This window comes from Chroicocephalus ridibundus, chromosome 9 (genome assembly GCF_963924245.1).
Source record: "Chroicocephalus ridibundus chromosome 9, bChrRid1.1, whole genome shotgun sequence".
NCBI lineage: Eukaryota > Metazoa > Chordata > Aves > Charadriiformes > Laridae > Chroicocephalus > Chroicocephalus ridibundus.
In genome coordinates, this window is record NC_086292.1 from 8,792,992 (window position 1) to 8,820,898 (window position 27,907).

At 39.1% G+C, this 27,907-nt stretch overlaps 1 protein-coding gene across 4 annotated transcripts in view; it reads left to right on the forward strand.

Annotated features, from left to right (window-relative positions):
- Window positions 1-27,907, forward strand: part of AFF2 (ALF transcription elongation factor 2) — a 416,447-nt gene that overhangs the window by 279,364 nt on the left and 109,176 nt on the right. For all 4 annotated transcript variants that reach the window (XM_063345683.1, XM_063345680.1, XM_063345681.1 and 1 more), the window contains exons 6-7: window positions 757-793; window positions 1,044-1,095. In XM_063345683.1, coding sequence (XP_063201753.1) covers window positions 757-793; window positions 1,044-1,095 — 89 coding nt within the window. The remainder of the gene's footprint in view (window positions 1-756; window positions 794-1,043; window positions 1,096-27,907) is intronic.

A 27,907-nucleotide genomic window follows, 5' to 3' on the forward strand; every position in this document is an offset into this window, starting at 1 on the left:
AACACCTTAATTTCAAATGATCAAACTCTGCTTGGAAGGAAAGCTGATTACAATCACTGTGGACTATAAAGCCTAGAGAAAAACCAAGCAAGAGAACTCTGTGACATGCAGGAAGCAGCTTAGTTATCGGGAGCCAACAAGAATCCCAGCATTAGCATGCTCAGTGTCACAAGCCAGATTCTTTGCTGGTGTACAGTTGTTGCACTTTCATTGGATTTGAACCAATTTCCGTCAGGTGAGGATCTGCTCCCTGTGTCTTTATCAAATCCTGTGTGTCACAGTCCAAATAAAAGCAGTGACTACCAATAAAAGGTTACTGCATTTCCAAGCAGCGAGATCAAAACAAGAAAGGCAGTGGTGCTGAATTTAATGCATAGCTGCGTCCATGCTGCGGTCTAAATTGTACATCATAGGTGTCTCATACACACTTCCATGGCCAAGCCTGGAAAAGGCTAGGACCACTGCGGGTATAAATCTGTGCAGTGTCTCCATAAAGGGGTATGTAGATTTACAGCAGCTGAGGACAAGCACTTGTCTGAACTGTGAAAGGGTCCCTCAGTGGTGCTGTGTCTCCACAGTTAATGTTTTTTTAAACTAATGTCACTGGTGCTGCGTTAACAATTACATGCTTCCTTCCCTGTACCATCTCCTTCCCTGTTTGTGTAATGCCGGTGCCCTTAATCTAGCAAGCTAAGATATATCTTACCTTCTTCATTATTTAACTAATGCTGACGTTTTGTGTGTTCTTCTTTGTAGGACTCCCAACATCTGACCTCAGGATACAATGTACAAAGTAGGTCTTTATCACCCTAGTCCTAACAGTCAGGGTTGGGTATTTTTTTTTCCTGCTTGACATCATTAAAACAAAGGCTAAAAAATTAATTTCTATGGTGCTAAAGCAGATCAGTTCCATTTTTTATTACATGTTATGCATTGTGGCATGTTGTGAAACCAAGTATAATTAGATGGGCTGACAGCTTTGGGTGCATTTTAATTCTACAGTAATCTTTTGACATTTGAAAATGTGTTTCCTTTGTTTGCAGAGTGGAGTGATCCAGCAGGGAAAGTTGCAACAAAGTCAGTGCCACAAAAGTCGTAAGTATTATTATTTCCAGCTTTAAATCTCATTTTAAATTTATCATAAAGAATGAGTTTATTTCTCCAAAGGTAACTAAAACCTAGCTCTGCTCATAATCTTGTCCTGGTGTTCAGGTATTCTCAGTAGTCCTTAAAAATTAGCCATAAACCAGTTTTATGTTTTCAGTGCTTATTACTGTTTCTTCTTTTTAAGCATTAGCTAACAGAGGTATGTGTGAAAGATGAGTTTATTAAGCAGAAATAATGCTGATTTTAGTTGTACGGCTTGCCAAAATTAAATCACTTTTATGCTTCTCTCATCAGATACTAAGCCTCTTACAATAGAAAATGCAACCCAATGAACAGATGATGCAGGAATTTTAACATTCATACAGTGAGAGAGAGTAAAACACATCATACGAAATGATTCTGCTGGCTGGTGTTGAAAAGCTGGTCTTGAGTTTCATACACTTTGAAACAGCTGAAAATCACAGATGATCTATAAATATGACAGTTGAAAATTGTGGAAGAGCTAATTCTCCATTGTGTTAAACCATTTTTCTTTGGTGCTTCTCTGGTGTAAGGCTGCAATAATGTAGCCGTGAGTTGAGACTGAAATGGCTTTTTACTTTTACCCCAGGATCTCAAAATAATTTGCAAACAGGAATTAAATAATAGCTTTGAAAAGTATTTTTTTGGTTTTATACTTATGAAAACGTGTGGGTATGATTTCCGTTCCAAGCTGCTTTTTTTTTTTAGTGTTCAAGTGTTTTCAGCTATTGAATGCAGAACAGCACTAGCCTCACTGGTGTTTGTGGAAATACAACATTTTCATTTAAAATTACTTCAAAATTATCCTAGTGTTCTCCTTAATCTACTAAGGACACAATTTTAAGTAAATCCCTACAGGGAAAGAAAAATCAATTTAGAGGTACCTACATAGTTTTTTTAAAAGAATTTAAATATATTGATTCTTAGTGCAAGTTTGCCTACAGGAGAGGACTTGTTGGAGTTCAGTGATTTGTCTGTGACCACATAAGAGATGTTGGACTTGACTAGGTGTGGGTGCCGAATCCCTCAAGGTACCAGGCTCTGAAGGTCCAGTTCTTTACTCATAAACTCAAGTCAGGGGAGTACTCATTCCAATAGTGTGTTGAGTAAAGCTTTGCAAAATTATGGTTAAATGACTAGCTCAATTCTAAAATGAAATGGTTTTTTCTTCAGATTGAATGAGAATTGGATAGGCATGCTAATGATAGATAGATTCATTCACATGAATATCATTTATTTATGAAACTTAGTAACAAATTAGTTTTTGCCCTTTGCTATTTGACTTTCAGTAATGGCTTGTTTTTTTTAAAGAATCTAGCCAACTATACCCACTGTTTTTGGTAACAGAATGGGTGCAGTCATGTTTCAGAACACCTAAGTGATCCAAACCAAACATCGAGTACATTCCGTAGTAAAAAAAAAAAAAAAAAAAAAAAAAAGTAAAAAAATATTATTACATCTTAAAATGATTTTTCTCCTAAAGCAAGTGTATTTGGATTCCACTGTGAAAAAATATTTTAGTGAGTGTACCATAAAATACAATATTCCAATAGTTTGTAACCAACAGTAATAGACTTGTCAATCATGGTTTATAGTTATAAGCTGAATTTCAAAAGAACAGTGCTTCAGAGCTCAGTGGTATATAGTGCATTTAATGGGACCAAAGCTCTCTATAGGAAGCCTGATATAAAACCTGAAGACACTGAGTACATTTTATGAACCAGTTGCTCTCTGTTCTGCTGCTTGATCTAAAGTTCCAGTACTATCAATCAGATTTCTGCTGCAATGAACTGCCTTCTTATGGTAGGTGATAGATTTTACACATGAGAGATCAGAGCTGCAATAAAGCTACTTTTATTTTTAGCTTCTAAATGAAGATCAGCTAACCCATTACTATCACTTTTTCTCTTTTACTGCAGAAAAATTGTTAAGGCAGCTTCTAAGAATTTCCATAGGGCTTTGGGAGGTTAGAAGGCAGTCCACTGTGAGACATGGTATTACGAGGCCAATTTGTTTCTTTAGATCTGCGTGTGCAGTTGCCGCCACTTTCACTGGGAATTGCAGTACTTGAGGATATAATAAAATTAAAGCAGAGAGTGGGGCAGAAAGATGTAATGGTATCAAGTAGAGCTGGATAGTGTGATCCAAATAAACCCCGGTAGATTGACAGCTTCTGCAGTCATTGTGTATTTTAATAATATAGTGTTTATCAGATTGCCATTGTATTAAGAAGGATTTAATCTTCCTAACATTAGTCAGTTTCAGGGATATTGGAGTGTAAGAGTGAAATTACAGTCCAGCTTATCCCCAGTAAAATTTCTTGCTGCACTGTCAACCGCGCAGCATGGTCTTACTGACTTCAAAACTGTATCTCCCACCAGTTCTTTATATGTTTTGTCAATGGGATCTGTTATCTGTATTTCAGTTTGATCAAATCTGACTGAATTTGGGTTTGTTCATCTGTATGCTTTGTTAGAGACCTTTTATCCTGGACATATTTGTAGGTATTCCCCAACTTCTGTCAGTTTACGTGCAATTCAAGTGAAACTTAAGTTGTCTTTTCCATTTACATTGGTCCTAGTGACAGTCTTATAGATTCCATTGGCTTGTTATAAATCCATAGGAATTGGTAGTAATGTGCTTGCATTCACCATATCGCTGAGTTATATCGTGACTACTTGAGCAATGCATGCACAGCAAAGATACTTTACCTTCACGACGCTGTATTCTGCTCCAGTAGCCAGGCTGGAGGCACCTTCATGTGTAGAAACATTGGCGTCATAGAAGAACAGACCAGAGATGTATGATCTTCGCAAGGTTACCTTTCAGGTGCATGCTTCTAGGGGGAAGAATGGAGGCAACATACTGCAAGGTAGATGAAATGACTAACATCTTGTTTTTGTAGAGGGATGCAAGATGCATGGCTTCTTGTCTAAGTAAAGCTTTCTGAAATACATATTTCATCCTTTTTGTACTATTTCAATGTATAAGAATATACAGATCTAAAGAAACAATTTATTACACCCACATGCTGGAGAAACCCAATCCCTAATGCTTTGCAGCAGGTAAAATAGAAGGCAGAGTAGTTGGGATTGTGTCTAAATTCTGCTCCTGTGTTGTACATGAGTGTGTGTACGTATAGCTAACCTCAGACCCTAATTTCTACTCAAAAATCTTGAAAATGAAATTTTGAACACTGATGTGTGTGTATACCGTGGTGAATTTTTATAGCTGAAATCAGGCTATGTAAAACTTCGGCACTTGGCTTCCCCTTTTTTTAAATGTCAAATTCACCCTAAATCTCCACTGGGTATTGTGCAGTCAGTTTTCAGCCAGTCTACTCTGATTAGTTTATTATGAAGCATAGTAAGCAGGAACAGATAAGGTGCAACCAATTGCACTGAGAAGGATTTTCTGTCAACTTCCATGAATTTGAGGGTACAAACTCAGCTCGCGACTTAGGTTTCTGTTATATAATTACCACTGCAAGTATGTCATCCTCAGACATCCAGTCCTTTTGTTCTGTTTTGGTTGTTAGCGTTTGGCCTCTGTCCAATTGGAAACTACCCAGAACCTTTTTAATCAAGCACATCCTGTGTTTCAAAATCATGCCGCAGAGTAGTCTTGGGTAGTTTCCATAAAAGCCCAGCTAAAAAGAAGAATGTAATCATAATGGTATTCTTCCCCTGTCACAAAATTACTTCCTATACTTACTGTATTAATACAGTATTAAAAGGCCCTTCTCATGGGCTCAGTGAACTACCGGAAACCATTAAAAACTTAGAGCAGCAAATTTTTATGGATCAGACAAAACCAACTTATTTTATCTTTGTAGAGTTTTTGTTATCCATCATACTTAATGATACACAACCTGTGGGGGGGCTAGAGAACAAGTAAATACCATGGGCTCAAAACCAAAACAAGCAGCTGAAACTTTATGTGATATTTCAGCAAGGATTTTTCAAAGGGGGCTCACCACTGGTTTCAGTTGGGCCAGGATTTCACTTCACAGTTCTAAAAAAATGTCAGTAAATACCAGTACTTTTCTAATCCCAAAGATTATCATAATACTTGATGGAAGCCTGTTTGAAAATGGAAATGTGCTTCTTGACATCTAACTACTTTTCATACGTATCTAATGGCTTTTTGGAAGTTCTCCACTGTGTCAGGGACAGCCACCTGGGAGCATGGAAAACAAAATTTGGCAGCATGTTCAAGCTATGAATTAAAGGTAATTCACGGTTTGAAATGAATCAGCATGAGGTCCTTATGAAGAGTAATCAGACATCAAGAGGATTTTACACCAAGGATTGTATATTGGATAATGCGACAACAAGTAATGTTGTTATTCAGAACGTTCAAATCAAGAAGCACTGATGGATTCTTAACCTTGAAAGGAATCAGATTTAAAAAACTGGGATTTGTTCAATGTTGGTGCATCATTTCCGGTTCAATCCCATGAACCAAAAATGTAAAATTCACCTCCAACTCGAATAGTTAGAATGTTTCTATTTATGTATCCAACCCTGTATCTGGGTTCCAGTCACAGTCCAGCCCAGGTGTAATACACTGAAGAAGGTGAAATTTTAGTATTTCTAATTACAGTTTTTAATCGATCCTATTAAAGCATAAGAGCATCAATTGATCCCACAGTGTTGATAGCCTGCTTTCTTTTATAGCATATGTTCATTTTCACTCAGCCAGTGTGGCAAGCTTTAATCATTAGACTAAGTACTGCCTGTTTGTTAGGAGTAGGAAGTTCCAAAGATATTCCCTCTGGGTAAACTGGGAAAGTCATGAATACAAGGGACTTACACTGCCATGTACAAATTATGATAAGTGAAACAACAGTGGCATGTAATTGGAACTCCATTAATCTTTAGAGAGCTCCAGTGCACTGTATTAAAGGGACAAATAGCAAATAAAAATAGAAGGGCCTGTTTTGATAAGATATCATTCATCTTCCGTATTTATTGTTTTGTTTTATTAGTTGGAAGTTTGCTTTGCATCCTTTTGACTCATAAGTTCTTGGGTTTGGAGCAATGGTAGTCAGTCAAGATTGTATCGTTTTGTTCCTCACTGCCACGGGCTTTTCCTTTTGACCAAAGTACTAAGTAATTGAGAATAAAACACACAAGCATTTCCTATGGACAGTTGCCTATAGAAGCAAACCTGCAAAAAAAACCTGCTGTGAAATATGTTAAAATCCAGTGTCGTAATTAAAAGCCCTGCATCCTTGAAGATAAGCCCATTATTCAAAATAATTTCTAAATTAGACTTTTAATTTGTTTTCATTATTCAGCTGGCTCACATACAGTTTAACCTCCTTGTCAAAATAAAGTTATTTCCTAATACATTCTTTTCCATGATCTCTTTCTCTTGACATGTTTATAAATCAGTTTAAAAGATTGTGGGAACAGAACTAAATTAATTCTCTTATATTTTGCCGATCAATGTTGAATAATTTTTCTTGACTATCAGAGACTTACATAATTACTGCCTTTAAGAATTCCTGAAACAAGCTAACCAACTGCATTCTTGCCAGCGTTGCTGATTGCAACTCAAGTGAGCACTGAACCATTCCTCTGATACTGTACAGCCCCCCATTAAAAATTCAACATTTATTTGCCCTAACTAACAAGTAGCAGTTGAAATACTTTGTTCTCAAGTAGGATGCGCTACTGCGTCACTGCCAAATGTGTGCAACCACTGAGCTGCGACCACTGAAGTGTCAGTATTAATAGACACAGGTAAATGACACGTATTAACATGTTTGGATTTGGGATGTATTTCCCTGTGTGCTACAGTTCCCATTTTGGAGACTGGTTAGACTGTAAATCTGCCATTGGTTTCCCTGCATTTAAAGAGCTTTTCCACAGGCAGCAGCATTATGTTGTGCCTTCGTGGCTTAAGGCCAGTCTCAAACCGACCTCCCAATTTACATTTCTGTGGGATGGAATCACTTCCAAACTTCAGTGCAACTTCAAACATTCATTTTGAGAAATGAATATACTCGGTAAATCTGAAAATGTAAATCAGGATAGAGCAGGGGAAGCCACCACACTCGGTACCTCTCCCGCCCATTTGTTTTGTTAGCTACAGGCTTGCTGATGAATGCATATAAACTTCTTGCTTGGCTTTCTGGCCATCATAATTTGGACCTCGCCCTGCTCCCTTTTGTCTTAACTCTGACCTGTCAGTAAATTTCAGGTTCAGAGCCAAGCCCATTCTTTCTCTGGCTTTTTCTTCCTGATGCTCTTTGCTCTAGTCCCTTTCATTCTTACTGTCATATCTTAGTGGCTTTGAAGGCTTCAGTAGCCTGAGACAAATAGAAAATTGTCACCCAGATTCATCTACGCTATGCTGCAAAATAGTCATAATCGGAAATAGGTGATAAGCTTGAAAGAAGAATGGATTTTGCCAGGCAGCTTGGCATTCATAACACTACAGTGGTCTTGAAACTCCCAATTTGTGTCCTAACTATCCTAGGTAAGACTAACAGCCACTTTTCCTAATATCGCAACTTAATCCTTTGCATCTTTCCTCTGAATCCCTCTGACAACCCCAATAATCCACCACATTTTTCTCAGCTTTACACTCTCCATCCAGAGGAACTTATATTGCTACCATTATCCTTTGGGCTGAGGGCTCAGCAGGGCTCCAAAGCCTATCAATTTTCTGGCCAGAGGGCTTATTTTTTATGAAGTGAAGTTCTCACAACACCCCATGGGGCTAGGCCACGCTCACTGCATTATCCTCCGTCTTGGATGGCCCTTGGAGCCACAGATTGAGAATAGCTTTACTTTACAAATAGATCCTCCCAAACGGTGAAAAAGGAAAATATTCCCCACTGCTGGGCTAATTACTGTTCTAAATTCCTGGAGGAAGAGCTGCTTCCCTCACTTGTGTCCATGCATCTTGAAAAAATGCATTTTGAGACTTTGCTAATGCTATAACCGCAGCTTCCTGAAAAAATGATGTAGCCCTGGAGGAGGAGGGAGACGTCTGTAGCCTTACTCCAGTAGCTGCAAACCAGTTGTTTAATTAAAATCTATGTTATGGAAAACACAGGAGGGGGCCTAGAAAATTGGCAAATAAAAAGTTATTTCCTCATTTCCACAGGAGCTTTTTATCCTTCAAGATAAAAATAGTAAACAAAATCTGAAGGTAGTTTAGCTTTCAGAAAATTATCCCTTACTGGAAAGTCTTGTTTAGTCAAAATCCTTCACAAAAAGATCTTTACAGGTTTTGAAAGAAAGATGTTGACTCATCTACCTCATATTGACAAGAAAGACTTAAATGCAGCTCATCCGAGTCTGCAAAAGTAGTAAATATCTCCAGTAATGAGGGGATTGCTTTCACAGCTATTACCGGTTAGACTCTTCTGAAGTATTTACTCTTTGGGTATCCCTGATAAGTTGCATGCACGTAACTGTGTTTTAAGGACATATATGTGCTTTTCTGCAGAGAGAGAGGAATGCAAGTCAGTGCTGCCCATATTTGATTTAGCATGAATTTCAGTAGTTCCAGACAAATTTGAAAGCCTATACAAATCATATAGCTTCAAGTCTGGCTGTGTGCTAGACTGGAATTTTTTGTTGGGTCAGACCTTTATCTCGGCTTCTTTTTGTGACTCTTTATGGGGAGATTGAAGAGGAACTGAAACTGGTGACCTGTCTTGACCTTTAGTACTGGATTAAAATTCCAACTTGCTGCCATGGCAACGGGGCCTTGAAAATTAGATCCTGACAGAAGCAGGGAGAAACTTAAAACTGCAACTGCTGCACTGAACTGAAGAAAGGTTGCTTACAATTGTCAGTGACAGGCTCTTAATTGAAATAATCTGCTTTTCCCTGTACTTAAAAAAAAATGAGGAAGAGAGAAATGAAAAAAAAAAAACCAAACCCACACCAGAAAACTGTGTCTTGATTATTTTTTTTTTAGGCAAAAATCTATTGCAATTCAAAGTAAAGCACATGCTGCAGAATCCAGCAGAGAGGCTGATATTAGAGGTGGCAGCAAGTGAACCTGCATGGTGAGAAGGGAGCCAGACATGCACTCGCAGAGGTCTGAACCATCCAGACCAGACTGGTAGCAGGAGGCAGACAGTGGCCAGTGTTAAATCACAAGTTAACTTTCTATTTTTTTCTCCTTTAACCTGACACCAGGGATAAAAAGAGACATCACAGTGTCGAGTCTGACTCCCAAGATCCATGCAATTATCTGTTCTGTAGATGTAAAGGGATAAACATAAGCTAGATAGTGCTATTTCAGATCAAGTGTGATAAAAGTTACTCATTTTCCAATCTAATCAATGCAACAGTCAGAGGGAGATAATAGGGCAAGTCCTTCACTGCTAAAGGAGGTTAAGTTGTTTTTTTCCCCATGGAGAGTAGAATGCAGTTATAACCTGAAGGGAGAAGGTGCTGAGGGTCACATAAAGGATTTCCTGCTTTTTTCCAGTTCATCCAGGAATCCCCCTCATCCCAAAATCAAATAATCTGGAAGATCATGTTGCAACACCATCTGGTGTTAACCTGTGGCTTTCCCCAAACACCCAAGGGTCCTGAGGATGCTCTGAGGGCCCTGCTCCCCTTCCCAAGGCTAGGAAGGGGATGCTAGTGGGATGCTGCCTCCTAGCATCCACTAGCCACGCTTTCTAAAGTCCCTGTAGGGATTGCTTTCTTCACAAAAAAAAATATTTAAAAAAATCATAAAAATATATAGATTTTACATATCAGATAAAGGAGTTTTCTTAATGGACAAATAGATACTGTTGAATTGGATTAGATGCTCTGTACAACGAGATAACTGCTGCAGAACCAGATTGAATTGTAGATACTATATATAGCTAGATGAAAGTTTAACAACTGTAGGTAGATGGCATTAAATTTTTTGAAGAGATATTTTTGTCAAAGCTTAGTGTCCGAACTTACTGCAAAATCCTAAGACCATGTTTGGAGTCTGAGTTCAAGTAGAAGGCATGCATAGAAAAATAGGTTTTTTTCCTTTAGTTTTCTTTAGACTGTACTACCAACGTATTGGATTTGTTATGTATTGGTGTATTGTATAATTATAGGATCAAAGCAAATATTACAGATGATCACAAACAAAATTTTGTGTAATATGTTTTGTATCACTCACTGCATGGTTTAGAGATAATGTTTATCACTAATACTGTTCATTATCAAGGGCAGGTTGTGCTGAAATAATGCGTTGTATCGCCTTAACAAAACACTCATTCTGGAGTAGACAGTTGACTTGCTACACAACAGAAAGTGAGTGAGTTAGATGAGCAGTTTTCTAACAAAGAAAACCAAAATCCACTCAACATTTCTCAGGCTCTGAGTTAATGTGCTTCAGTATCATCAGACAGTTAAAAATAGAGGCCATTATTTGAAATTTCAAGTGTCAAATTAATTCCTAGAGTAAGTTAGTTATTTCAGAGGAGTTGCTGTCACAGATGAATTTGACCCATCCTGTTGTACACTTGATGCTGTTACCATCTCCAGCAAAGCACCGCTAATTCTGCCTTAATTACTGTCAGGCTGGACTATGGAGCCCTGGAGTATCTGGCAATAAACTTGTGTTTTGCTGGGAGGGAAGGTAAAGAAACATTTAAATAGGTTTTTAAAATAAGCATGAAATCTCTGAAGATGTACTGTTGTAGTGCATGCTGTATATCAAAATATATAAGCATCTAGTTGTAACAATGGCTTTGTAAACACATTACTGAGCAAACTATGAAAAGTAATCCACCAAGGGGCTGTTTCCCTAACTCATAAGCACTAAGTTAAGAGACCAGTGCCATAAAGTAGATATGTGCTGTTAAAAAATACTTCCTTTTATGTGAGATTATTTTGTGTTAAGCACAATAGACGATTCCTTTTTTATTTTTACATGCATATCTTTTAACGCTTGGAAATATTTGTGTTTAAGGCAAAAGTCAGCCGTCCTCGGAAAATCTGTGAATAATTCGTTAATATGTGAACATGGGGCAAACAGTGCTTACGGGTGGCAGGAAAGTGCCCACATGCATGTCGCGTGGGCAGAGTGGCAGCAGTGTCATGCAGTCCTACTACAGCTATCCGCTAGCATTTTGTGGAATTACAATATTGCGTTGTATAATGAGAAAAGCCTTCAGCACTGTCATTCCTTTTAGCAGCCTGCAGGCATGGCCTGAGGGGTGGTTGGAGCCCACCTCCGAGGGCACGGAGAGCCTCCTTGCTCCCGACCTCTGCGGTGGCTTGGTGAGCTTTCAGCTGCTCCAGGGCAGCCACAGCGCAGCAGGGCTGCAGGCTGCTTACCCAGGAGGGACACAATGTCTTATAGCCGTTTTGGAGGCCACAGTTTCCAACTAATCTTAGCACAGCTGTCAATCACATGTGCATATCGCTTGCGTCCATGTCCCCACCCCAAACCAGTTCAGAGCAGCCTGCTGCAAAATAGAAAAGGCATGAGGTAAACCATGCTGCGGTATGAATAGTTCTGATCTCTTGTTGGCATCTGGCCTCGTGCTTGGCTGGGGAACCTTCCCCGCATACAGCGCTCGTGGATCATGTCAAGAAGGAACGGGAGATCACAACCAGTGGATGACCTTAATTCTGGGTTGATAAGCTTTTCTGCATTTACCCATTATGTCTTCTTTCAAAGCAAACAGCAACGTTCCTGCTGACTACAAGGGGAGTTTGCTCGGATAGTGTGCAGCTCACTCTCAGAGGGATTTTATTCAGGAAATTGCAAAACTTCAGTAAGAAAAGGTGTTAAGTGAGTTATATACAAACTGGAGATGGAATTAATCTGCCATAGCCAAAACCCAGTAAAAGCTCATGTACTGGCAGTCACTGACATTTCTTGCAGTTTTGTAAATTGTGCAGCTATGCAAACACTGAGCTAAAAATCCAGTATCACCTTCCTTCTCCAAAATAAAGAACATTCTATGCTATTTTGCTTTAGCCGAAGTGTTACATACTATTCTTCTTATTATTATTTGACTCTTGTGAATTAAAAAAGACTACACAAGGATTGATATTGTTTGGATCCTTGGAAATATAAGGTACGCAGCTCAGACTGATTAATACCAGCGTGAGAGCATTTATTGATTTTGTTTGCTTTTTCTCAACCGGTAGAAAAAGTACCTATTTAGGGGATTGGAGAAAATTTATATCATTGAAATCTCAGATACGACTGGTCATGGTGCTGTTCTTGGAAGTGATGGGAGATTGAGACTTTTCAGAAGAAAGAGCAATATAGGTGGTTATGAAGATTTTGCAGGGCTTGTTTATTGGTATAACGATATGGTGTCAGCATTGATGTGTTTTTAAAGACTGAAGGCATTAATAAACAGCTGTTGTTCATCTGTAGTAAGTTTTTTTGAAGTCCATTCTGATAGGTAAAATTATGTGTAGTCTACAGAACATGCACCATACATTGTATTAAAAAAAAAAGAATAACGCAAACACAATGAATCTGTTAAATCGTAATGGCTCCCAATCGTGACAAATTTGCAGATTAAAGCTCATTGAATACACATTTAAATGATAAATGATAATGGCTTGGAAAGAGCCATTATGGTCTATTTCATCAATAATCCACATTTTTTGCCTTGTAACTACACCAAGGATGAACATAATGGATACTGCCTGATGGAAAAAAATATTTTGTTTATGAAAGAGAATCAGAGAAAAGAAATTCTCAGATTAACAAATTTAAGTGGTTGTTATTGTTTGTGTATAATTGTTTATACATGACAGATTTTTCCCATTATTAATATTAATCATTTACAGCTCCAGAACTTGTGCTCAGAAAAAATCATGTTTAGTCTTAGTATCCCTCAAACTGCAGTTGATTTCACTGAGTTTTGGAAAGCATAAGTAAGCAGAATGAAGCAGGGATGCAGAATTAAACATTCAGGGTTTTCAACTGCAGATTGTTCAGCACTCGTGAGCACCCAGTCCCACAAAGTTTGTGAGCAGCGTTCAGTGGGATTGTCACAGACCTGTCATGTTTCCCATGCAGAAACACGTGCACATTTTCTTAATTTACTCTGCGCTGGGATTTGCCTTGCCTGCCCAGGACAGCGTTCAGGATACTGCAGCAGTTCCCAAGTGCATTCAGTTCAGTCCAGATGGTGCTGATGTGTTTTGGCACTCGCGGGCATGCACCTGTGGGAGACCTGGTGGGGTTTTGTTGAGAAAATCCTTAAATTATGCTGAAACAAGATTTCCTGCTGAAGAAAGAGGAGGGGTGAGGGTAGGCCCAAGTGTGCTGTGTTGCCAGCTCTTGGTTGTGATCTCATGTGCACGTGCGTGCCTCATTGGGTTAGGACTTCGGTGGCGAGTGGCTTTAGGACTGAGTTCCTGAAGGACATTTATAAAGCAGCAGCAAAACTCTGTTTGGTACGAGGGGTGACGGAGTGCATCTTTGTGGGATATTCTGACTGGAAATTAGCAGTTAACTTAAAGCTGAAATTTTTGGAATTGAGTGCCTATTTTCATAAGTGACACCCAAAAACTAAATCTGCTACAAGTATGAACTGTGGTGGGTTCACTGTGTTGCTGGATAAATTGACTGAGTTAACACTGGAGCAGGATCCCAGTACGCTTAGTTGTAAAAGTCATCTCAGTGAAGTTACGGAAGTTCATTCATCTGAAGGACGTGAAGGTCCTTTTTAAGAGCCACGCTTACCAAGTACTTGTGGGCATTTTGTGGTAACATACCATTGCAGATTAGCACCATGGAGCCATGTGCTACAACAATAAACAAGACTGTTGGAATGTCATCTGAGAAAAAAGGGCAAGATCCAGTTCTAGGGCTTAGATAGCCCTCTTAAAAACATCCATGATTTAGGTAGTTCTCTTAAAAAAAAATTACTTGTTATTTCACTCTTTGATGTCGCGTAGCACACAACTCGCACCCTTCACCTTAGATATTTTCTTCAGGAGCGAAATGCTTCAAGAAGCTGTTGTCTCAGGCAGTCGCTATCTGTAGCAATTCAGCATTGATAGCATCCCGTACTGGCACAGTGTTTTGAATTATAGAAGAGAGAGTGGAGGGCTTTCTAACTTTGAACACATGCTTTATGTAAATACTGAAGTAAAACATAAGCTTGCAATGAATTTTTGGAGCCCTTCTCCTCCTGAAGGCCGTATGCCAAGATATGCCTAATGCCTGTGGCTGAGCCTCTCTGAGGCTGGGGTTATGTTCGGAAGTGCCTGTGAGGATGAGCCCTGAGGACAGCTGTGGTGTCACCCAGCTGTGGCATCACCCCGTGTTAGAGGTCCCTGCGCCAGTGCTGAGGAGCTGCCATGGCCCCACGGCCCACCATGGCCTCAGGCGGCAGCAGCATTGCCACGGCCCTGTGGGGCCAGGCGCTGTGCTGCCTCTGTGCTGGCACCAGTTTTGCTCGGCATGAGGTAAAAATCCCTTTACAGCACACCGTGACACGTTGGAGACACGGCCTTAATTCTTTGGAGGCGTGAAGACGACCAGGTATGAGAGAGGCCAATTTCTTCTCCTGCCCTGGCCGTCATGTCGGTCCTGGCCCCGGCGGAGTCCGGCAAGTGAGCACGTAGTTGGGCCCTGTGTTTTGATAACCTGGTCACTCCCTGTGTGGCCTGCTCCGGCCTCCCCCACCCCTGCACTCACATGAGGTGCTGTTATGGCCGGGCTAATGACTTAAAAACTTCTCATTAAATATTCCTCTTGGCAAAGTTTGGTTCCTGGATGCTTGGGGCAGTGGGGGAGGTGTCAGTCCTGAGTGTTAAAAAAACAGCTCTATTTTTAGGCCTTTTTCCATAATAAGATTTTCTCAAATGACTTGCTGTGATAAATGGGTGTTTTTAAATTTGAAAAGTTCAGTTCTAAGTTCAGGGGTAGCCCTCAGGCACTGTGGTGGAAGATCCTTGTACATATTACAGAGTGATTATTGACAGAGTTTAACTTTATTGACCCTGCGTTCCTAATTCCTAACAAATTTTCTAAATGTGCTCTTTAAAATCCCTACAGAGCACTGCATACTTTGGGTAATTCCAGAGCTGCGTCTGAGATTATTACTTTATTACCTCCTTCTCTCCAGCCCCTTTCCCAGACTGACTGGTTCTCTGACATTTCTTTTTTAACATATTGTAAGCAGAATATGTGTTTGTCCTTCGTATAGCTTTCTCCTTAGCGTTTATCCAGCACGTCTGATCTGTTCTATTGATTCAGGCACTTCCTGCTTCTGCTATAGCCCATTTCAGCAATGTACTTGCCTATGCTAAATAAATAAATAAATAAATAAATAATGTTTTTCAGCAATGTGATAGCTTTGCCAATGGGTTCAATGAAAACAAATTACATGTTTATTCTTGTATTGACAGCTGAGAATGTTCTGAAAGTCTGTAAACTTTCTATCTGTCTGACTTCCCTGAGCAGACTTGCGGCTCTCCTCTTCCCAGCACCCGCCATAATACAAAGTTTCTTGCTGGAGGCGTTGACTTGACTTGTTTTCCCTGCTGTCAAGCTTGCACAATTGAGGGATAAAAATCCTACTTGAATCAGTAAAGGAAATCTGAATGTTTAATTCCTGCACAGGATTCTGGGGTTGATAACTTATAGCTATGCATCGTATAAATTAAGTACCGTATGTGCTTAAGTGCTTTTTTATTAGACACTGCTGAGATTGTTAATAGCAGGTACGCTCTTTAGATTTTAGAGAGAGTTACTTGCTCTGAAGTGCTTGAAAATCAAGCAGTATGTCTATCTTTAGGTAGGAAATAATTCTGAAAATCAGAAGCACAATGTGTTCTTCCTTATTCAAGGAAGTTATTTCCATCTTCCTTGGAAATAAGTATATTGCATCAATACTCGATATGCCTAGCAATTCACCGAAGCATTTTCTTAATCTCACTTTTTTGCTATGATGGCAAATTAGGTTCGTCTTTTAAGGATTCACCTTAATTCATACGAAGTTTTTTCACTTCTCTCATATATGAGTTAACAGAAAAATATTGTCTGTAAAACATTGCCTAAAATTTTAATTTTTGTCATAAATTTTCATAAAATGTTCACCTGAAAAATGAGAGGAAATATTTACTTAGAGAAAAAAAAAAGGAATTGCCTTAAGACTAAGTTTAGGTGGTTGGTTGATAAGTTTTTGTGCAAAACTTAACTGTCGCTTCCTGACCCAATAAGTTCTTGGCCTGATAACCTTATTCATGATCCTCATGAGGTGGCTTGTCCAGGTGTGCAATTTGTGTGTGCGATGCTTTAAGCCAAGACAGGTACTAATCATGTAGTTACAGTACTAAAGAGACATGTTTAAATGGTACAGGGATGGATGAGCGTGGAATACAGTAAATGAAGAAAAACACAGATGTTGGGGGAAGATGAATTTGTTGTTAATGCACTGGATTGGTGCTCAGGAGTATTTGATTTTAATTCCAGCTCTAACAGGGACTTCCTGTATGACCTTTTGGAAATTATGTCTCAGTTCCCAGTCTGTAAATAGGAATAATGTTTTTTCCCATTCCCTGTCTTTTCAGTTTAGACAGTACAGTTGCTAGAGCAAGGACTCTTCTATACTATGCCTTTTTACTGACCTAGCACAAGGGACCATATTCTCTCTGGGTGCAGCCACATGTGTGTGATATGACACAAAAGTGTGGTTAGAGATAGGGAGGGGAAAAAATGTAGAATTGTGGAGTCGATATACATGTCACTGGTTAAGAACTTATGGAATTTGATATGGGATGTTTGGGATAAACCTAGTGAAAACATTGCCTATTATAGACTAAGATTTTTATAATTTCTGTGAACCTCTGTACTATAAGAGGCTTCTGTAAAAAAAAAAAAAATGTTAGTTTAATTTCTGTTAAAACCTAACAGGACTTTTTACATAAACTGGTTCTTAGCATGCATTTGGGATGAGTGCATTACCCATGAGTAGTGAACTCACGAGCGAGTTATGCGGGTAATCCCAAACGAGTGCCAGTAAAACTTTTTTAACACATAGCATCATTATGGAATTTGTTTATGCCACATATTTTACAGGGGGGAAAAAAAAACTGTTTTGGTCATATATTAGAGAGTTTATAATTTTTTTTACTGGTGCTGTTTTTCACATCCCTCTGCCTCTAAAGCCGGGCCAAGTGAATACCAGCAATCCTAGATGGATGGGAAAATTAGAACAAACACATGTTTGAAATCTCTCTGAAAATAAAACAAGGGCTAGATTCTAATCTCCTTACTCATACCAAACACCACCTTACTCCCTGAATAGACCCATGGATTTCTTTGGGACCATTTGTCAAGTGAAGTGCTATTTGACATGTGCAGCAATACCCAGAATTGGCTCAATCTAAATGAGCTTTTTCCATTTAAGCCCTCCAAAGCTTGCTGTCTTCAGTGGTTAGCAACACATATTTATGATTTTTTTATCGCATCAAAAAGAAGAATTCTCACGCTGCTTAGAGGGGCTTGTTTCAGACCCTTTTTAACAGACTTGGGTGATGCGAAGCAGAATCCCAGCGCTTTTATAAAGGCAAGACAGAGGAGAGCCCTCCTAAATGTGTGGCTGGCACGGTGAGTACGCTGGTCATGTTTGGGCATGCAGAGATCGAGGAATTTGAGCCTTCCGCTTTCACCAGCTGGAATCAGTAGCTTTACAAAGCCCACCTCATACCACTGATAAAACAGATGTAAACCTGTTGCGCTGATGTAATACCCTTCTCTCCATCAGTTCGGCGTATTAGCTGCCATGTCCCATATTCAGTTGGCCTCCTCTTGGGAGCAGTTATTTCACCTTAGAGACTTGAATCCTGTATCTTTCTTAGTGTAAATACAGTGCATTGTAAGAGAGAGCTTTTATATCTCTCTCTTTTGTTCTTCTGCTGCTGTGTTAATTTTATTGTCAGGATCATAGATCCTGAACTAGTAGGCATAAGTCAATGGAAGAATTCAACTCGACTTTATTGAGAGCAGGATCAGGCCATAAATGTCGTGGGTTTGTTCTTTTGTCTCACATAAAATAACTCCACCGATAAAATGCCCTGTGTGATGATGGCTAATCAAGCATTGCTGCTTAAAGCTCCATACATAACCCAGCTATCTCCACATTAACCTCCTCCTTTAATTTCCTTGGTTATGCTGAATAGGAAACAGTTATTGAACCACAGTTATGTTCATAGAAACCATTTGATTAATTGACTATGCTTTGAACTCTTGTGACCCGAGACTGAAATATAGCTCAGACAAAAATGACAGAAGCCCAGCAATGGGATGGGGCTATAAAAGAGCACCAGTAAACTGTCCGTGGGCAGCCTGCATTCACGTTCATGTTTATCCTTGTGGAACTTGCTAAAAGTAAAGACAGATGTCCAGCTTATCTCATGGAGTCAATAGCAATAATATGTACGGATGCTGCTCACTGCGAGTTGAGCCTACTCCTGCTGTCACTATGTCTTTATGCGTCCACAGGGAGAAAACCTGGAAGGCAGGGAAAAAAATATAAGTATTGCCAGAAATCCCTGTAGGCTATCTGAGAAGGAGCGGATGTGTAAAGCATTTCTTTCTGCATAAACATTTAGAAATCAAGCTCTCATAAGTCAGGGATCCACCAAATGTGGTGTGAAGAGGCAGATGAAGCCTGCCTTCTGGCATGCCAGCATTTGCTGATTGATTTGGAATGCAGAAGGGCCCTTTTTATTTTTATTTTAAAATTTGAACCACATCTTAATACAAATCAGGTGAAAAATAAATTGAAAAATAGCAAGCCTGAGATTACAGATGTGCCAGCTTCATATTGTTCAGTTTAGCTGAGGTCATAGTGAAACCCATCAAGTTCACATCGTTTAGTGTACAGCCACTGAGGTAATATTCAAACAAAAGAAAAGCAGTCAGAATACTGATACGCTCCTACTTTGCCAGCTGGCCTCATTCAGCTGTACAAAGCACACTGGCTTCAGCTATGTAAGGAACTCTAAATCAGTAAGGAATACAGGTTTTTAAAAGGATATTCTGTTCCAAACAGCCCATTCGTGCTCCAGCTCTCTGACTTTAGATCAGTCATAAAGAGGAAATACCTCTCCTAATATGCAGTTTCATATTCTGAAATTTAAAATGTAAGAGCTATGCTAATGATGATACAGTTAATTTAGACAGAGGAATTTTTCAACGGGGGACATTTGTATTCTGCTCAGTGGTTTAGAAAAAGCTTGAATTTCCTAGAAAGCCTACAAGTAGAATTACTGGCATCCGTTCCTTCTCCATACTGGTGATGTTACCATGCTGGTTCCCTGCACACAGGTATAGATTTATGTAGATTAATTTGGTATAGTACAGTGAATTGCCACTATGATATATATTTTAGAATTACTTCCTAGCACAGCCTAATGGCTGGAATCAAATAAAACATAAAAGTAGATTTATATAGATTGCTGTATAAATCAGATAAAGCTTTATGTTACCTAGCATTGGTAATGGAAGATTTTCCTGCAAATAATATAGAAGTTGTTCATGTAATATTTTCATTATTTCAGTGAGAGTAAAGCAACAAAAAAGAAGAAAAGAAATAAACAAGTCTATCGGGCTTAGCCACCATTAAACATCATTAACTACAATTTTGCCTGACAAGTTCTCTCATCTGGTGATGGGTGAAATGGTAGAAAAGTAGACTGAACAATTGCGTAAACCCAAATGAAATATGCCCTTGTATTCTAAGTGTGTACAGTTCAGTCAGTTAAAATAGAGCAATTTATTATACTTTAGCAGCTTGAGCTTAATCTGGTTTTAAATAGATCTTTTTTTCTTTTAACTTCTTGCTGAGATTTAACTGGTTTGAGAAGACACATGATGTAGTGCTACACAGTCTCTTGCTCGCTCTCACCAGTTTACTTTGAAATAACTTTAATAGAGTACTGATGATGAAAATAGTTCACAGGAAATGTAGATAAGCCTTTAAACAACAGTGAATATTTTTGTTTTGATTGAAATGAGTGGATAAGGGCTTAATGAAAGAGACAAGAATACAGAGTGGAGATAAAGGAGCTGGGTGTAGCAGGCAGGCAGAGCGGTCAGCAGCATCCTCAGGGGGATCTGGGGACTCCCCCGCAGTGGTGAGTGCCACAGAGCATCCCCTTTTCATAAGCTTCTCAAGTTTAATAACTTTCAGTATTTTGGGGTTAGCCTATCCAATTTCTTACTGGTCAATTTTTGATATCAAACTGGTACTGTGAACCAGTCTGAAACACTTGGCCATATTGGCCACTCATTGTCAAAGCGAGTTGGGAATGTTGATCAAAATATCCTTATGTAATACAGGCAAAGCTCTCACCTGCCTGCACTCAGAGTGTGCTGTGCTATTCCTTGAGCCAGGGAATATATGACCTTTACCCAGTAGAATATTTTAACTGTAGACGTTTTGTTTGATATTATGCTGTAGTTTTCCACTTTTTCATCAGATCCCTCAGCCTTTGTGGTTTTTCACAGGTAATTCTGTAATTACACCAGCTGTGATAAATATTTTCTTGAAATCCTACTTGAAGAAATTTAGCTCAGTCCCTTTGTATGTGGAAGGAAACAAGCATCTAATCTGGTGTTTGCGCCATTGATTGATAGAAGCAGCCATGCCAGATGCATGGGTGCATTTATATTATATCCCACAGAAATGGAAGAGGGAAGTTTTTTTTCAGGAAATTGTGTGTGTATGTGTATGTGGGTAAGAAGTTCAGCAATCAAGTGACAACAAAATCATCTTATAACTGGGAAGGGGACTCTGGCTGGCACAGGCTGTACTAACAATAGGATGATGGAGCCTTTCACCTTTAGGTTACTAGTTCAAATTCAAGGCAGATTTGTAGTGAACAAAAGTCATTACACTCTCAGAGCTATTCAGTGGCCTGTGTGAAAGGAATTGAAGGTCTCAATCAGAGTCTAATGGACATGTGTCCAAATCCAGAAGCTGCAATCCTAATTGGCACTCTTGTTGATAGTGGCGGCGTAGAGGCCAAGGACTGAATGGGCATACAGATTGAATTTACTCTCCTTGTCCAGAGCTGGGCTAAAGACCAGTAGGGTGGATCATAGGATGTTTGTGTTACTGCTGCGCATGATACGAATGTTTTCTGGATCGAGAAGGGACTGCAAACTTCAAAAGCATTCATGGAGTCTTAAGTCTCCTAAAAAGCCCTAAGCTAATTTTTTTTTTCATTTAGAGAAAAAATTGCTAGCAATGTTTGTTGAGCTGGCTGAAGCGTTGAGGTGTCTTAACTAAAAAAGTAGGGAAAAAAACTTTTAATTAAAAGTCAGAGAATATCAGGAAAATCAGTAGAGACCGTATGTACTGTTCCTTCTTATGAATGACTGTTTAAACAGAACCAGATTGTCTGGTCTTTAAAATGTATTTTCCTAGAAGAAATTTGCTGTTTCCTAATAAAAAGGAAAAAGAATAACCCTAAAAAAAAAGAATACACCCCCAACTGACTGCCTGAAGCAGCTCTATGACCGTGAGTACGTATTGTGATCAGAGACCGTATATTGCTAAAACTCCTTGATGGAATGAGTTTTAATTTGGTTTACAGAAAGCTTTAGGGGATATTGCTCTCTACAAATTAGACCACAGGAGCTATAAAATGAAGGATGTCCTCCCTAATTAGAAACAGTGGAGCGGCCTGGTGTTCTTCCTAGTTATAGCCTCATGGGTACTCTCTCACAAGTGAACTCTGGGCAATAGATGCTTCTTTAGTAACCGTTATCTGTCTTTATACTGGAGTTTATCTGTTGTCCAATTTACTGTCTCCAGTTCTGAACATGCCTTTCTGCATAGCTGTGGCAAACTCTTAAGTGAAGTTTTAAATGGCTGCTGCAAAACAAAAATTCATATGTTTCTGGGTGATTAGCCACCACTGCCAGAGTAGTTTATTTATTTTAAATACTAGGAAACGGTTCTCAAACTCAGGTGGACATGGCAGTCAGTTTAGGGGGTTCGTTTTTCAGCATGCAGCTGTATCAACTCTGTTTTCTCATTCCTCTTCTGTTGAAGTTAATGAGAGCTCTGAGGAGAGGATTATAGATGGACTGAAATAAATTCTGCTTTATGGTAATCAAATAAATTTTCTAGACACATTTTTTAACAAGAAAGCGTTCATCAAACTGGGATCCAGGATTTTGGACAAGAAAATAATGCAGTTATTTAACTATGGCTAGAAAAAAAATGGTGCCTGCAAAGCTAATAGTGGGATGTCTACAGCTTGTCATTTGTGCCAAATGATAAAACCAAATTTAAGCGTAACCGCAAAAGAGCATTAGGCATAAATGCACAACATTAAAAAAATCGGCTACAAATGTATTTCCAAACTGCATGTGACTGGAAAGCTGAGTGTGGAGCTGAGCTGGGAAGTATTCTGAGGCTGTGCTTAGGCAGCTCTAATTTGACTTTGTTAATTGTTGGTAAGGGAGGAAGGACATCCAGGCTCTTAATTCAGCATCTTTTCATGTAGATTTATATGGAGTAGGACCAATGACTGGTCCAATGAAAGCTTTAATTTACTTGTGACGTATTGTTTCCACTAGGAGTTGTTGTCCATCAATCTGAGAACAATTACTAGGTGAATAAAAGAGAGGAAAAAAAAAGTCAAGCGTTGCTCTGGAATATAAGTAAAAAATGGAAATTTAAAATCAATCAAAATATTTATTTTGCTGCCCAGCGCAAGGTATTACTGACAGGAAAGGGCTGTATTTTACGTGTGATTGCTGTTTAGATTTTACCAGAATATATAACTGAACATGTCTCATGACCGTCTTATTTTCGTGTAGTATTTCATCCTCTGGCTTTGTGGGGGAACTTTATGCCAGGAGAACTCACTGGAGACTGAGTGACAGATCAGGCTGTTGTCCCACATTCCCTTTCTACTAAATCACAGTTTTCTTTAGATGGAAGGTGGCTATTGTGAAGCTGTCAAACTGAGGAAAGTTAAATGGGCTGAAGTGAAGGCTCGTGTTAACAATAGCAGCTATCTCTGTCAAATGAAAGCTCTGCAGACAGTTACAAGGCAATTTGGCGCTGATGGGTGGTCGATTAAAAACAACAAAAGGCAAGATGAATGAAAGGGGAAAATCCCTATTACTTTGTGGTAGGAGCAAGGGGAAAACCAAAAATAAAATAAAAAGCCCACCTCACCCAACCCCGTAGCAATTGGAACAGACTTGTAGTTAGCATGACCTTCATCTTCTCAGATATGGCACAATAAAACTGACAAGATTATTTTCTCTTCAAGCAGTGCTGAGGTATTTTCATTGGCAAAAATCTGGAAAAGTAAAATAAATGCAGAGTTCAAGGCAATTGAAGAATTCTTGAATCTGATAACAGCTGGAACATAGTGCCACCAGGAAAAATAGCTAGGTTTTGTGCTAAAAAAATTATGACTTGATCATTTTTTTACAGTGTCATATCTGAGATTTTGAAGGTTACGCTATAGACAACCAGAAGAGGATTAGAGAGAAATTATTTTTGAGCTCAAGGGAGCACCAATTTAAATTGGATTTGAGATATAACTTTTGCATTACCTTAGGAGGTGAAAGGTAGTAGTGTGCCCTGATAGTTACCCAACTACCTAACCATATGTATCAGCTGGATTAGTGCGTAGATTAACAGCTCGCACACCAAATGCATGGTGTATCATGCAGTTTCCTCTCCGTGGGACTCATCCTGTTTCCATTGAACTAACATCAAAACTCAGCAGAAGTGGGGAGGGCTTTGCAGCTTGCATGTCAGGCATGAGCTAAATGTACATGCTTGTTCCTCAGAAGGTAATTATCACTAAGACTTAGACTTGCTACATCAGGTGTATAAAATAAGATGAGAAAGTACGAAAGTAATATAGGAAAAAAAAGGTACATTATGTCCTTGTAGCTATACTGACAGAAAAGCAAGTTTTGAAACCCTATTGAAATTTAATGGGAGGCAAGCACCTAGACCTATGTAGATCCTGTGGAATTCCCATTCCTTTTCTCACTATTTAAATGCTGGGACGCATTCTGTGAAATTCAGAAAGCCAAGAAAAACAATTAGATTCTTACACAGCGTCAATCAGGGCTCAGGTTGTTGCCAACAGTGGAGCTAGGGTTCAAAGAGATTCTGAAAAAAGATTAGAATAAAGAATTTGGGAGACATATGTGCTCCATGAGCATAATGAAACAACATCTTATTCCAGTTATGTTAGGAAAAATAATTCAGTACTAACAAATTGTTCCATTGAACAGTCTCCTGCGACAAGATGCAGAACTAGATGTACCGCAGTCCTGATCCAGTCTGACAATTTTGACGTATCATTATACTATTATTTGTCTTTGTAAAGTCATGACGTCATTAGACTTTATCAATGAAATTAGGTTTAGTCTGCATCACCCCTCGGTTTTGCCCTTTGAAGAAAAGATTTAGTGTCCATTTATCAATTTTATGTACTAATATTCTTGTTTATTTGTCGTATAATAGCATTGAGGTACTCTAGTCATGGACAAAGAAACCAGGTGCCAGGCCTGGTAAAAATGTAGAAAAAGAGAGGCAAAAAGTTGGTATTCTGGAATTTTCTTTTCTGGAATGTTTTGGGCACTGAGGACCATGTATGATTTTCAAGTTTTTTTCAATGGTAACGTGCATTTCATCTTATAACTAAATGAATTCATTATGAAAATAATATTAACCTACCTTTCAGAGAATGATCCACAATGTTCCTCGAAGGCTTTGTGGTAAAGGAAGACCACAGTGGTCTCAAGATGACTCTGGGAGAGAGATGTTAAACCAGGGAGCTGCTAAAGGAGGTCATCTTTCTCCTGATCTCAGAAATGTCTGTGTATGTCATGTTCTTAGTAGGATCAGAACCGTGATAGTAACTTGCAGGGTTTGCTCTCATTAGTTAGGCATAAACAGTGTCTGTGGGTATCTCTGGTGTAACCTTTTAAACCAATAACTGAATATTCCTTTCTTGGTTCCTCCCAGCTTCATTCTTCTAACGTGGGAGCAGGCTCTGCAAGCACAAATTAGCAGATAGCTCAAAAGTAATAAGTGCTTCCTAGGGAGTATAAAGAACGGAGGGTATTTGTACATGGGGTGTGCGTAAATGTGGTAAAATCCTAGCTTTTCCAGAGTTTACACCATTTGCAGTGATACTGAAAAAAATAACCTCTGCAGATTGCAGGCCAAAATGTGGTTTAACCATGTGGCATAATTTATAGGGTAAACAAACTTTCAGTAAGAGCTAACTATATCAGAAAACTTGTTTAACATGCACAGAAGGCAATGTTAAATTATTTCAGTGCCATAATTCAAAATGCTGAAGAAAATTCTCCTGTATTACAGCCAGTGCAAGATTGGATCTGTAGCCAAGTACATCAACATAAATGTTCAGCTGTCTGGGGAAATGCAAGTCTTACACTGTTACTTAGGGGAAAATGTGCACAGACATGGTGGAGCCCCTTATGAAACAATCCCCATTTTGTTAAACAATAGGATCAAATTTTCAATCAGGTTATCAAGCGTATTGCATTCTTCAAGCTTGCCAAGCAAAGAGAAGTATCAGCATGAAGACGGATATATTTTTACAGAATTAATGATGTATGAAATCTGGAAGTGGGAACATACATTTTCATTTTATCCTCTGATTTTTCTTTTTACATTATAAGTGAAAGGAAATGCTTGGAAGTATTTGCAGTTATTCATATCTGTTTATCTTAGAGTGATTATCAGAGCAAACAGTGTCAGGCATTGTGTTTGGATTCGAGCCTGAAAAATAGTGCTTGCAGGAGCAAGGATTACTTGCATGAGTCAGTGTTTTCAGAACTGTGCTTGGTACTTGATTTCTATCATGCATATTCAGTGCCTTATAAATCATCCAGATTCACAAATCATTTAAGTATTTTATTCATTTATCCCCTCTATTTATATTAGTTTTAGTCTTGCTTGGTTTTATCCCTTCTATTTATATTAGTTTTAGTACTGCTTGGATTAATCTGTTTTTACATTTTTAGATTGATCCACAGAATGTTCGTTTAAGGATAGAAGTAAACTGTCTTACTGAAGATTAATTTCTTTCTGCAAAATTTGTATCGATGTAGGATTTTGCAGCTACAGAAGTGGCTTTAAAAACTGATCAGAAATTTACTGCAGTGAAAATGAAGCTCACCTTCCCCAAGATCGCCCTATCTTTGCTTTCTCCGGGGATTTTTGCTGATTGATCAGCCCTGAACTGCCTTGTGTACCGGGCACGGTCCAGCAGTGTATTTCATAAAGGTGTAATGCTTTTGCAGCACTGAAAACCCCAGTCAGCTCTCTCATGCACACATAAGCCCCTGGTACTCGCTCACCTTCTCTATGGCCCGACCCCTGCTCTTTGTTCATCACGCACCATGAGCAGGCCAGGACACAGGGCTTCCATCCTCTCTTGGAATCCTGCTTTGGTAACACACATCCTGAAAATCTCTCATTAAGTCAAGTGCTAAGCTTAAAGCATTCTTTAAAAATCCGACACCTGACAAGTTTCACTTCGCTCTATATGAACAAACACTTTGTGAAGCTAAGGCTCTCATTCTCCATGGCCTAGCTCATCACTGAAAACCACGGCATGGCTGCATTGCATTGCCTTTTCAGTGTCTGCCACTGGAAAACCTCCCCCTACCAGTGTTTATTAAACATCTTGAGTCTTCCTTTTGAACAAGTAAATAAATACTTTACAGTTTTATGAAGTTATTGTTCATTTGCACTGAAATGAAGCAGCCAGATCCCTTTATTGGGTTTCAGGACACTCATCCCCGACAATTCGTTCCTGAGGACAAATTGACCCCAGGGATTCAAAAACCTCTCAACCTGAGATCGCTGTCAGAGAGTCTTTGTTGTCATTCCTCCACTCATCTGATTAGTTAGGCTCCACTCGCACTGAACTATTTAAAATACAAAGACATTGGTCACACGACAGCTTTTTTAGAGGCTGTGGTGTTTTGAAAGAAACTGGCAGGCTTTGCCTTCAGCTAGCTTCTTACCAAATACTCTTTATCCTTTCTGTGAAGGGATGAGCAGATCCTAGCAGTGTCTGAGCTTTTGAGGATCTCTTGAGTTCATTTTAGGAGTTTGCAAGTTTCCTCACATTAGCAAACACTCCAATTTGAATTAATTTCTTCTAATAGTTAAAAAATGATGTGTCTACTAAAGGGAAATCTGCTTAGTATCAGGAAGAAGAGACCAAGTATCTGCTACTTTCCTATCCCTTCCATTCTTCCTCCAAAGCAAGGCTAGCCCAAGTGCATATTCTACAAAAGCACAGTGAGATACCTGGGTTTAGTTTGCCTTTGGCATTTTTTTCCTCCTTTTCTTCCACCTCTGCCTTCTCTATCCACTTTTCTATTACTACTTTTTATAGGATTTTCCTTGTCTTCCTCTGTTCTTTTTGTCCCTGTCTCTTTAACCAAGACACGACCCTAATGGCATCCATGTTTGAGCTATAGAACCCTGATGGGCCTAATACTAAACAGAAATAGTTCTCACTAGACAAAATAGTTTTGCCCTTCTATATATGCTTATGTTATGAAAACTTAGTGAAAAGCTCCCACGTCATATTAGAGGGCTGTGAGCCCATAGGAGGTGATGTGTCTGCACTGGAGAAATGTTAACTGAGCAGTACCCTTTTGCAGACCTGTGTTTGGTTTCAGGGCATAAATATATATTGGCTATGAGTACTGTTCAAAGGCCTTGTTAAGGAATGGAGGCTATCAAGGGAAACAGGTCTCACGTTAATTGTAGTCAAGAGGTTGT